Source organism: Athene cunicularia, assembly GCF_003259725.1.
Source record: "Athene cunicularia isolate RWA chromosome 7 unlocalized genomic scaffold, athCun1 chr7_part1, whole genome shotgun sequence".
NCBI lineage: Eukaryota > Metazoa > Chordata > Aves > Strigiformes > Strigidae > Athene > Athene cunicularia.
In genome coordinates, this window is record NW_020799107.1 from 33902531 (window position 1) to 33916239 (window position 13709).

General features: G+C 37.1%; 1 protein-coding gene across 10 annotated transcripts in view; it reads right to left on the bottom strand.

Annotated features, from left to right (window-relative positions):
• Positions 1-13709, bottom strand: part of GTDC1 (glycosyltransferase like domain containing 1) — a 179458-nt gene that overhangs the window by 115027 nt on the left and 50722 nt on the right. For 9 of the 10 annotated variants that reach the window (XR_003398783.1, XM_026852565.1, XM_026852562.1 and 6 more), the window contains one exon: positions 10634-10835. Coding sequence is in view for 9 of the 10 variants with exons in the window: in XM_026852565.1 (XP_026708366.1) it covers positions 10634-10815 (182 nt within the window). In the remaining variant the exon portion in view is untranslated. Of the gene's footprint in view, positions 1-10109; positions 10303-10633; positions 10836-13709 lie in introns of those variants that run through there. The other variant, XM_026852564.1, reaches the window with a different exon arrangement.

Here is a 13709-nt window from a genome sequence, read left to right on the forward strand (position 1 = left end):
ACGCCTGCAATCTATCTCGTCAAAACTTTCAGTCCCCTCCATCCACCTATAAACCTTCAACAGAAGCCTCAGCCTGTGTCAAGATGAACTGGATATCCTTGAAGGAAAACAGGTCTAAAGCACACATTCCTTTTTTTGTCAATGGCTACAAGGCAGACAGAAGCTATGTCTGGCACTGTAAACAGTATGATGTAGAGTACTTCAGTACTTCCTTCAGAAATAACATCTAATTTTGGCTCATCTACAATTTATTAGAGTATAGCTATAGAAATTCTCCCTCTAAGTTAATTTAGGAATCATTTCACTCTAAAAAAATAAAAAGAAATAAAATAAAAGATAACTCCTTCATTACAATTTCCCCTGAAATTCATCTCCTCTTCTTGCAGTTTTAGTATCTTTAGCACTATTTCTCCAAATTCATTTGGCATATAAAATTTTTAGTTGTTATGTTTTTAATAAAATTGATTACCAGGAAATTTCTGCATATGCACAGTTTAAAATAATTCTATTCCTCAGGGTCTAAACATAGAGATGTTGCTATGCATGATAACTGTTCCATGTTTAGTGAGTTACAACTATTCTGTCACAAGTAGGAAATGCATTTTGCTCACAAAAGCCAAAGGCACTGTCAAACCTGCAGCAATCTGCAGAACAGTAGAAAAAAAATGCCTGCAAACTAACTGCTACTAGATAATGGTCCCATCTATCATTCTTAAATTCCATCTTTAATTAAAAATGGGATATTACTCTTACATAAATAAAAAATTGAAGATGTTCTCAAATTACTCTTCAATTTTTTTTTAATTCTTCCAGATTTAATACATATAGTATCGTATGCATTCAAAAATTTCTTCGTTATTGCATAAGACTTATTTCCATCAAGATTTTTCCATATTCCAAATAGACTCACATCTTCATTCTATGCAGAATGTTATGTTAAAAAGATATTATCACTCAAAGAAAACACAACTTATCAAAACCCACAGTAGGAATACAATTTAACTGCAACAAAAATTAATGTGGAAATAAATTTTCAATTGTTTCACTTATAATAATTTACACCTTTTTTAAAAAACGTTTCATAAATCATCAGTTTAAAACAATTTAAGTGGTTACATCAGGTAAAACTGGTGTGAGAGAAACATTAGGCCTGCTCTAGATACATCTTTCCTCATACTAATTATTAGAAATAATACTGGTAAAAAGTATAATCTATTCCAGTAATTCTTCCGCAAAAAAGAAAATAACATATTTGCTTTTGATGTTGTTTCCACTTTTGTTTCCATCATTCTTTCTTCAAGTTGCTATTAGACAGAAATATAAGTTCCAGTGTGCAACAAGTAAAATGGAAATTAAGAGAGCTAAAATGGAAAATGATGAACAAGTAGTCAAGGTTATAAACATAAACAATAAAAAAAAAGTGCTCTGAAATGGAAAGCATTCTTTAAAATGACTGTGTCCACTGGACCATCAGAGTATATGTGCAGGAGGAAGGGAGGAAAAGACAGGGACAAAGGACAAAGGCAAGGAAGGGAAAATACTGTCTAAGGGAATAAAGAGAATGCAGAAATCTTCATTATATAATGGTAAACAAAACCAAGCTTCAGTTGCTTTGTATCTGTCAAAGACATTCAAATGACAGACATAATGTAGAGTCCAAATTTTTTTTTTTTTTTTTTTTTTTTTTGAGGGAGGGAGGGAAAATTAATCATCATAATGATTCAAAGCATATCAATAGCAGGTATCATTCCCAAGATACTTGGGATGAGTACTGTAAGAGGAGGAGGAAATGGAGAAAATAAATTGATGAAACTGCTGTTTGGGGGAGGCAGAAGTCCATCTTAAATGAAATGTATTCCAACACACTGCAATTTGGCGCACAGACTGTACACAAACGACAGCCTAGCTATGTGTTGCACGTTTAGGAAAGGAACAACATCATCCACAAAATCGAGTATTTCATGGGTCAATTTAGTTTACCATTTCAGTTTGAGACAGAAAAGTATTTATGAAGCAACCATACCTCTGACAACCATCCTCACCTCGCATGCATCAGGTCACACCAGAGTGCTCTCCAAGATTATGAACTGGATCCCTTCAGAGGAAACTACACCAGGAGGTGACGCTCCTGGAGAGCATTTAATGGACTCCAGCTTAGTACTGTGGACATTTAGTCTGAAGGAAAAACCCCTGAAACAATGCTCTGTGTGGATGCTGGACCACTTCACTCTACCACCTCTTCACAATCCTATCCAGTTGTGCTACTTGTTAAGAGGTATCACCTGCCTCCACAGCCGTGTGCCCGTTATAAACTGGTATACAGTTGGAATCAAGGAGATGCAACCAGAAAATACCTTTGGCCACATTTCCTAGTGACCATGGACCTGGTCAGTGCCTTCAGTATCCACACTGAAACTCATGGACACCCACAGCAGATGCTAACAGCCCACAGCTGGTGTGAAAAAACAGTTGTGGAAATACTCCTTGAACTTCCAGCCTGTACCACCCAAGCTCATCAGAGAAAGCCCCTGCCCAGTGGACACAGCAGTTGTAGTCAACAGAGTCAAGGTGAGCAGATATGGAGCAAGTGGAAGTGAAACCAGCTGAGCAGGGTACTGAGCTCTCAGGTACGGGCACTTGGGTTCCACTTGGTAACTGAATTCTTGATCTGTTGTAGACTGGCAGCTGAGATCTCCCCAGCCACCTGAACCAAGACTTTCAAATTTCAGTGTATTTGGGTCAGGCTAATGCTTGCAAAAAAAACCCCCAAAAAACAAAATACCAAAAAAAACCCCAAACAAACAAAAAAAACAACAAAAAAAGAGAGAAGAAAGTATTAATGTTAAGGTAGGGCTTCTCCCAAAAATGTTTTTCTAAAAACAATTTGCACAACATAAAATTTCATTATTTATCAATTCACAAAACTCAGCCAAGCTGTGAGTACTCATTAAGAAAGCTAGTTATTTATAACATTGGAATACAAAGCTATACACCCAAATCAGGTGCAAACCAAGTATCTGATAAAATGACAAAATCTGTATTATTTACTTCTTAGGTGAAAATAAAAAAGAATTTGAGATTAGGGGAAAAAGCAGCACAGAAAAAAAAAAAAAAATCAAGATTTTTTTCTCTATTGGATGCAAACCGAAAGCTTTGTTTCTTTCCCCTTGGAAGATCAAATTATTGTTGTGGACTAGAAGGACAACGAATTGCAGAAAGTATCAAGATTCTTTATGATATAATACTGTGTAAGTTTGTTATCTGAAAACAGAAATGCAATCCATAACTAATCTAGAAATAAAATATATACACAGCAACCATTTCAAAGGACAGATAAAACACTCATTAAAATCCTAAGTGTCGAAATACTGAATCATAATGCACAATTTCATTACATTTTACTGCCAGCAATGTAAATATCAATTCTCCAGGTGATTCATAAAATTCATTTTAGAAAGAAAAACAAGGATTTCACCCAGCATTTGAGAACATAAAGGAAAACACATGCTAGGGTTTGAAAAACCAGATTGTTCTTTCCTTGTCTCATCAGAATATTTTTCTGAATTTTCAGCAAATCTTTTGCACATCAAACAGACAACTGCCATTTCACATTAGCACTTTCTATAGATCACCCAGCAGTCCCAAGCAGTGTCCTTCCCGGTCCCGCACCTCTCCTTGCATCATGTTCATCATTCCCATTTTATTTCTGCCAAACTGGAGATCATATATATACCTCCACTGACTTCAAAGGAGCCTGTATTTAAATTCATCTAAAATCTCTTTTAACTATCCAAAATTGTGAAATTGCCTAATGATGGTACTGTATTAAAAATAAAAAAAAAAAAAAAAAAAAAAAAAAGGCATGTTGGACAAATTAAATAACTAAAGTTTTTGGAGGGAAAAGTGCATGTGGGGGTTTCCACACAAAAACGTAAAGAAAACCTGTCACTTTTAAAATGAATAGCTACCATCTGCCAGCATTTTATCTGAGGCAAAGTTGATTAATGCAAAGTGAATGTTTAAGATCACATTGCTGTCTGCCTGAATAAATTTCAGGTAGTTTACTTAGGAAATTATTTGTCCTGTTTCTTAAAAGATTTTTTTGGGGGGGTTGTTTTTGCTATTGGATTCTTCTCCTCCAAGTTTTTACGCAGCCAGACTTAAGAATAAAAACATTTGCTCTTAAATCACGGCACTGTACAAGGACTTTGAGCGCCAGAACGTTGGTTCTGGCCCCTCTGTGCTGTGGCAGCAAGGTAATTAATCTGCCCAACAAAGGAGATCCCACCTCCTTCGCCAGCTTCAGGAAAACTTTCAGGCAGCCTCTCTCCGTCATACTGGGAAGTAAATTTTAGCAGTTTAATCGTGAGCAGAAAAACTACAGCAGTGCTCTTATCCTCAGTAGGAAATGATTCTGCCCTTAGACCTTATTTAATTTTTTTACTGGATTACTTAATTTTTTACCTTTACTTACAGTATCTTCCCGATTTAAATCCAAAAATAATATTAATTTAAACATTCTTCTTTTGTTAACTTTGTCAAAAGCATTGCTTTGCATTAGCGTTTTGATAAAAATCAAATACATTCAGTTACATGCTCTTCTTTAGAAGTCTACTTTGAACAATAACATTTTCAGATGAAGTTTTCAAAACAGATTTTGGGTGATATTAGCCCTAAATCACAAAACACCCTGTTTTAAGTGTACGTGCCCACGTTACGTACACCCAGCATCAGACGGCCTCCAATTTTTCCCTCATCAGAGAGAATTTCACGCCTGTTATTCAGGCTGGGACACCCTCTATTATCTGGATCTACAGAAGTGGAGGGCATCATCTGTGATAAGCAGTGGAGCTTCGTGCCATTCCATATGGACGTATATTCTCTTTGCTTACACTTTAAGCTGGCTGGACACCAGCCAGCTCTGGTCAGAAGTCACAAAGTTGTTTTAGCTCAGTACACGGTGCCTGTGTCTCGTATCTCGGTGGGGTTTATTGGTTTAGGCTCAACACGGTGCTAGGATGGCCATCTGGCCCCCGGTGTGAAGCGAGCTCCCAACCAGCTAGTTCAAAGCGTGGGCAGGACGAACGTGTATGTGTTTGCAGAAGCCCGTGTGAACTAACCTTGGTGAACTCAAATGATTGGCTTAAAAAAAAAAAAAAAAAAAAAAAAGCAAGCAAGTTTAGCACTGATGAAATTAAAGAAGTGTAATGACCTTTTACTCAGCTGGGGTGCGTAAAAGAGTAGCACGGGACGAAGCAGCGTCTCCTGTGCTCTCCTTTGGACATCTCTACAGCAAGGTAAGAACATCATTATTTGTATCTCTCAGTGAGGCTACAGAAATGAGTAAATTACAGTCACATGCTATTTTTAAACAAAGATGAGATCTGAACCCCATCTTCAGGGAGCACATTTAGGCACCTTCTATCTTCATCCCTTTATACCAACTAAAGTACAAAGGACAACTCAGCCTATTCTCCAAGAGCACATTCCACTGCATCTGACCCAAAACTGCAGTTAAAACACACAAACATTAACTTTACACTGAGCAACAAAGAAATGGTGTGAAACTAAGAGCAGCTCTGGGCAGAAAATTATTCAGCAATTCCAAGAAGGTGAGCTACATCCCATCTTCAAATGTAACAAAGTTCATCAGTAAGACCAAAATACACACTTTGAGTAGTCGATACCATAAATAAGATTCAAGTTTTATTCACCTATATTCAGAAGAAAACAACATGATGAAAAAAAAAAAAAATAGTGTCAGGTAAACTTTTTTTTAAATTTGCAGGCACAAGGTTATCTTTTATTTAACTAACCTACTACTCACACATACAAATTATTTATTTCTTAACTGAGTGTTATTAGGGCTAAATGCTGGAAAGGCCTCTAATGCAGGGAAATTTATTCCCCTTTCTACAATGATTATATAAAGCTGCACTTCCAGTATTTGACATAAAGATGTAAAAAGATAGAAATGTTCCCAGCACAAAGGGGTATCTATGTATTCAGCTTTAATGAAATGGCCGAAATTTGCACTGCCTTGCTTCAATTCACATCTTCCAACATCTTCCTCAGGACATATTACTTGCAGGCATATTTTTTTTAAAAGAATATATCTAGAAAACAGTAAGTACTCTAGCTTGTGAATGCTCACACACGCAAAATGTGTTATGTTTTCAGTGGGACTGAAATAATCATTGCAATCAAAATTTACAACATCACATTTTTAAGAGGACACTCAGATGACACCAGTCCATCAGTTAGTGAAGAATTCACTGTATAACAACATATTTTCTCCTTATAGAACAGAATGAAAGCATCAGATCTGAAACATTCCTAAATCTAGTAATTTTAACAGGTTATTTAAAAAAAAAAATAGTGCTGGAATATACCACACATTGCTGAACAACACACCCCCCAGGTTTGGATTTTTTCAGAGCTCTATTAATTGAAAACAATGATTTGCTTTCTCTTTTGTAAAATGTAAAAAGCAGAGAGTTTGTCTTTAAAATATAGTTGTCAGATATCAAGGGGTATATATATGCTAACATTTACCCTAGGGCTAGAGCCTGTTACAAATAAAATCTTTATTCATATGAACAGCTACCTGGGGGGCAATACTGAATGCTACACATAATATTTATATATATTTTTATATATATATATATATATATATATATATATAATAATCTAGCAGTGCTATTAAAACGAACTGGAAGCTACACCCAGTTTAGTCTCTCCGTTTTGCAGATCTAACTCGTATTACTAACTTCTCAGGGTTTGAAATACTTTCTGTTGAGGACAGTCCCTAAAATATAAAACGCTTTCATCTAATGCATCATATCAACTGTTTTATTATTTGAAATTTAAAAGATCGTTCAGGGTAATAAAGAACAGAATAAAATAAAAAAGAAAAGCAACCTCTTTTTTTTATTAAATTGTGCAACTGTATTTTCAAATTCGAGAACTTTCATTGAATTAAGAATAAAAGAAAAGGCTAAAATTACTCTTTTTTGTTACGTGCTTTCTAGAATTACCAAATAGTCACTACGTGCTATGGAAAACAACTGTAGACAAGATCAGACATCTACATTTATCAAAGAGTTTAAGCTGTCTGAAGCAAGTTGGGAGACAAAGCAGACAACGCAGCAGCCCTGCAGGCTGCCAGCAGCCTGGGGAGGTCACGTCTCTCTGCTGGACCTTCCTAATTTACGGAATGAAGATTATAATATTCCATCAACTGCTAAAACAACTCTGTAACTGCTCAGAAACTTGTCTAGAGAAAGCAGAGGGTAATTCTGCCCTGTTTCAGTACGTTCCAAATGCTGTGATTTGGAAATTGCCATCACAAGGATGAAACTCCTTGTATTAATGCAATGTGCAAAGAGACACCTTCTTTCCAATTAAGGAAAAAAATCACATGAGTCTGTACAGCAATTAAGAAAGCTCTTTAAAACGCTCAGTTCTGTGGCTGCTGTACATCAATATATTAGACCATTACAAGTTTTCTAGCCAAGTAAGCCACCTTTAAAAACTATCCTGATGGCCTTCGAAGCTGGAGGGACTCGCCACGTGCCTGATCTTCCCCGTTCATGAGGGCTTCTGTCCTCCTTTAAGGAGATGAATGAAGATGTGAGCTGGTTTAATGACATACTGCACAACGAAGCCACAAAAACAGAAAAGCAACATTTTTTTAGAGAAACACAGCACAGCTTTAGCATCAGGGATCTAATAAAAACTCATGCAATGTTGCTCATAAAATACTAAGTGTCCAAAACGTTCCATAATAGCTACATGTGTTCCTCTTGAAGGGTGAGGACATCTTCTCCCTGTGACAACTCTGGGTAGATCCCCCCACTCTTGCACAGGAACGTAATGTTGTTGTACATCAAGATATCGGCCACGCTGTTCACAAAAGTAACATTAGATGCACAACTCCTTATCAATTCAGCCTTAATTCTTGCTGAAGGGAGTACATGTCTCCAGTAGAAGTATTTGCAAGTTCATCACGTAAACTCCCTGGTCACTGCAAAGTATCTGAATTTAACATCTATGTCTCTGCACTGTATGCTCTGCTTCAAAAGTGCTTTAAGATTGTTCCTTAACTCACTGAACATCCCTTGAAAACTAACAAACTGCTTCCTTCCCATCATCAGCTTGTATGTATAAAAGTATAGATCTTAATACGTATGTGTGCTACTGCTGTATAGATGTATAGCACTATTAGACTTGCTAGTATCAGTATTATTTCTCATACATACCAGCATCCTGAAATAAATTACAGTTTGAAAAGAACAATTTAGTAATGCAGCTCCGTTACCAAGTGTTTGCACTCAAAATATTTGTGACCCTTCTTTATTATTAAACACACAAATAGAAACAAGGTATTTATGAAATGTCACATTTATGAAAATCACTTGTAAAAGAAAAATTTTATTCTACAAATAATGTCAATATTATAAATAATGCAAATTTGGTATTTCCCATGACCTCACAAGAAGGTTGAAATATTTAAATGTGTAATTCAAAACACACACTCCTGCCAGTTTGCAATGAGAATTTAGTCTTAAACTACTACCTGGGAAGCAGACCTTTTGTGCTTACTAGCAAGCTAGAAATAGAAGAATCAATGTTAATTTTAATCAATGGGTTTTTTTAATAGGAGTACTCAGCCTCATTAGGTTGCAGTCTGATGCACTTATACTTTCAATTTAATAAAATACTTGAAACATTCAATTACAAAACAAACATCAAAAATGTGCAAGTAAAGTAGAAGGTACCTCTAATCAGTTTTCCTCTCACCAGTCACATCAGCCCTTGTTCCTAAAATTTTATTCTGCCTGCGAGGATGAGGTACACACTTTTTTAAACATCGCATCTTTGTCAACTTTGACTATTCGATTCTGTCTGATCAAACCCTAACAGCAACAGCAAAGAAAAAGCTTTCCTCTCTTTAAGATGCTCCATTGGTTAGATCAGATTTATTTGCTGTCAGTAAAGGTTATATTTGCACATAAGTCTATGACAGATTGCAAGTTTATTAACTTCAAGTGAGTTTTCAAGCTGCTGGGTTGAGGGGGTTTTTTTGTTGGGTTGTGTTTTTTGTGGGGTTTTTGGTTGTTGGTTGTTTTTTTTTTTTGGTCATCATTCCCTCCCCCCTTCCCCCAAGATGTGGGTTATTTGACAAATTGGAGTGAAGTTATCTTAGGTCAATGTAACTGTAAGTTAAACTAATGAAGTGTATGTCTATGAGTGATGTCTGATTAGTTTAATACAGTTAGTGCTGGACAGCTTGGGCTGCTGACCTTGAAGGAACACAGATAACATTGCCATGCGTTGGAGGATGTGGTTGCGATACAAGACAAATTTACATAACAGTTTGTCATATACACACTCCTCCAAAACAAAATTGTTGCGAAAGGAAAGCAATAGGAAACCAAAGCTAAATGCCTCGCACAAGACAAACCGGGGAAAATTAATTATAACATTTGGCTTGGGATGGTAGCTTATTTTAAATGCAAGCCAGAAGCAGGCACAGAAAAGGTGGACGTTTATAATATAGTAAGCATCCCAAAACGGATTAGACATTGTGTTGGGTAACACTGTTCAAATGAAGCCTTCTATAGCACAAGATCTATTCTTGAAAAATCACATTCCTTCCCCAGCCTGCTAGGTCTACTTGCTCCTGGTGACAAACCTCAGACTCAGTTCTGAACTGTAACTAGTTAGCACATCATTTAGGTGAGCTCAGGGTCCTGCTCAAGTTCATTCTGTGGCTGAAAAGCAGCTGCTCGGGCTAAAACATCCCTGTGCCCAAACAGTCTCTACCCACGAAGGTGCAAAGCCAACCGAGTGTTGATGTACTACCCACGCCGTGATGCTCTGCAGCGTGCCCCGAGCAGAGCATGCACCACACCACGTGCTGCGTCACCGCTCAAGGCAACTGTCTTCCCACATCTCAAGTGATCAGGTAGGCCAAACCAAATAGCTGGGCTTAAAGACAGCTTGGTTCTGGAGTGACTGATTCTCTCTATGTGATAGCTATCTGCTGACCTAAATAGTCTGCTTTTATCAGTTCAGGTTCTAGCTGATAGAAATTTGCCACTTACATAAATGCATAATTGACGTCCACAGTTGCTGGCACATTACGGAACTGGACCGTCATTAAGATAAAACTGCTCCCTTAATCCTCCAGGTCAGCCTGAATAGCACTCTCTGATAAATCAGACTCGCCAATAGATACATCAGAGGGTAAGTGAGGAAGCTTGCAGTGTTTACATCTGTGCCATCTTTCAGCCTAATCTGAAATCACTTGATAATTTTAACAGAAGATGTACATACACATGCGTACACATCCACAAACAAGTCCCCATACACTTGCACTCTTAGAGACTCTCAGGGACTCACAATGCAAGACAAAATAGTCTATAGAGAACCCTAAAACATGGCAGTGATTTCCAGATTATATCCCAAGAAGTCAATGAAAGAAGAAAAACTTATATTGTTCCATTGCAAGTCTCCACTGGGTTGCTCATATACACCTGCATGCACATAACCAAAGATTTAGCTCAAGATACCCGGTTGAAGGCCTCTCTGTAATTTGAGCTTAGAAATCATTCAGTTCCTGGGTTACCTGTATTTAGTACTTGCAGGCACTGTTTGCATGAAATAAAGAGCAGCAGTCCGTGCTTTCCAATGCCACTTCTTGGCAGGGAGCGTACAGAGGACACAGTCTTCTTGTAGCTCTTCCTGGAGAAGATCCATCAGCTGTTTATGGGAACCACCATAAAAGGCTTCAATGAGAAGAACACTCATTTTCCAAGGACTTTTAGATTCTGAAAATGACAATAGAGAAATATTTTACTTTAGGAATACTTTTCTTTTTTTTTTAACTATATTAAAAAAACAGAAACCTATTGAGAGGCTGTACAGCGTCTTCAGTTTTCACATGAAATTAATCTTTCATATTATATTAATGAGTTTACTTCAGAAAAGGCTACTTAGCAATTATGATAAAATTATCACACCTATTAGTTTCAATCATTACGAGATACTGTAATTGTTAAACGAATCAGAACATGCAGGACTTAAAAAAAGCTGTATTTTGAATTTATTGTTTTGTTTTCAATCAGATATTTAAAAGCAGCTTTAATTTACACACTAACTCTTAAATACATACAATTCTTCGATAGGTTAGTAAGGAGTTTATTCATTTTTATATAGGTTTCCCCCTTTTTCCTGGTGCTAGATAAAACTAAAGAACAATTCAAACACACTTCAGCCCCAATAGTTCCTCATACCAGTAATTTGGAGAAGTGACTTAAAGCCAGAGAGCAGCCTGGGGAAATAAAGTCTGAGCATCACCCCAAGACTCTCTCCTGTACCACTGGGAGATTGGATCACCACCCGAGCCACGTGCTCAGGCACTCCAGGAGATGTAAACTATGTCTTTTTTTTTTTTTTAATACTCCGAAATGGCTGGAAGAGAACAGTATTGCAGGCTTAAGGAAGCTCTCAGATGAGAAGCCAGAGCCGCTCACAAACAGGATGCAAAACGTGCTGCCCGAAGTGAAGGGAAAGATGAAAACACTGTGACTATTGCTCACCTCTTTCATGAGTCACAGACTCGGGGTACTGAAAAGCTGCTTTTCAGATGCTTCAAGTAAAACCATCTCATACAAAAGTTGAAAACAAAACCCTGAGATGTATTCATCACCCATGACTGCCTCTCTATGGCTTCCTTCTCAACATACCCTAACAAGGGAGGACTCTCTCCTAAACTTACTAGCTCAGGCTTCATATTTGATGCTGGATATTGCAAGACCGTACATCATTTCCTGACTAGTAATTTCTAGTGGTTTCAAACTGTAATCCTTATCTTCTCAAACCCTCTGGTGACAAGAAGTGAGAATTCAACAGAGAACAACATGCTCTCCAGAAAATCTCAGTCACCACCTCAGTCTTGAAATTTAGTTAAATTCAAGTTCAGGTTAAAGACATTATGTATGCTGTAATCAGAGGGTAGAAAACAAACAAACAAACAAAACCCACTGTACAAGTGCACCATAGCTTATCAAAAGATCAACTAGCCAGCAACAGAAAACCAAACACTGAATAAATTTAATTGGAAGACAAAATATAAGAAACCTCTTGATAGCTTTGAGTCATTGGCCCATCATGGTGCAAGCTGAAAGAGTGATGTAGATCTCCTGGGTCATTACAGATCAATCAGCAAGAGAAAAAGTATTCTGTGCTCTTTCTTGCCATAATCCAGTTTAGATTCAGGTTATAATTTGCTCTATTATTCACTCCCCCATACTGTTTCAAATTTTTTTTTTTTTTTTTTTGGACAAATATGCCTTCTGGAAGCAGAAACTTCACTCCATTTTGGAGCTTGCTTCTTTTCAGGTAGCAATGCAGATTCTGATCTCTTTTCCACTGACCTAATTTCAAAAATCACACTTTTGAGATCACTGACGTTTTCTGAATTTACAATGATGTAACCGAAATCATAGTCTCTACTCCAAAGCCCTTTTGGAGCCTGAAGGGTAATAACTGCTATAAAAACACAAGCTGTGTTTTAGAAGATGCACTATTCACCTAAAGAACAATTTGTAATTAATCATGCTATGCTTGTCATCAAATGTCACCGAAAATTTAACTCAAAGGACTAGAGGGAAGCATTTTGCAAATTCAGCCCCTAAAAAAGGGGGTATGTGAAAAGTTGGTAAATGCCACTGAGTCAGTAACTCAGGGAGAATGAGCTACAGTTAATTTACAAATCATTAGCGGTATCAGTAATAAAGTAATTCGTTCATGAAATATCTGATCAAATTGCACTTCATCAGACTAGTTCTGAAACCAGTTTTGTCGCTAGGTTTAGCTGAGTCGACAATGTGCTTTTTGGTTTTATTTTGCAACAGTTTTCACTGTACATCCCTTATGGGGACAGAGAATGACTGTACGTGCTGACGGTAAGAGACTTTTTCAGTTCTCAGGTTTCCTTCTTGCTTAAAGATCCTGACATTTAGGTTACTCTGCATTTACCCTACCTTTAGATCTATTAAAAAAAACCACAAACAAACGTTGTGCAAATATTACACAAATATTGCCATACAATAAACTCATTTTGGCTATTTACATTGGGAAACAGGGTTGAAATTGTGGCTCCATCATGGAGCGGCGTTAGATGGCTCCTGCTATGTAATTCTTCACAAGAACACTCGTAGACCCCACGGCAGCAGCACAAGAGGGTGAAAAGCAGCCATGGCACATTTTTCAGAGACAATCTCAAGCTCAAAGGTTTTCTTACAAAGCTCTCGCTCCCCAGAAACATTTTAGGTCCTAAAAATCACTAAAATCGTCACTAGCACTTGTAGGCTTCTAGTGTTGTATGATCTGTATAAATTACAAGCAATATACATCAAATTTAGAAAAAAAAATGTTATGTAAGGAGCAGTATCTGGCATGCTTTGTTCTTGTTTTGTTTTTCACAAGAAGCTACCTAAATATGAAACTACTAAAGAGTAATGGCAGGACAATATATGTCACATCGACTTCAGGGATTGACTAAGCTGGCGCAATGAAAAAGTCAATAAATCTTCTATTTTAAAAAGATATAGTGATAACGCGAAGGAAATCTTATTATATAAAACTAATAATTTCTTGTATTTAAAACGGCATAGAGGAGGTAGGACACAGTCATTTAC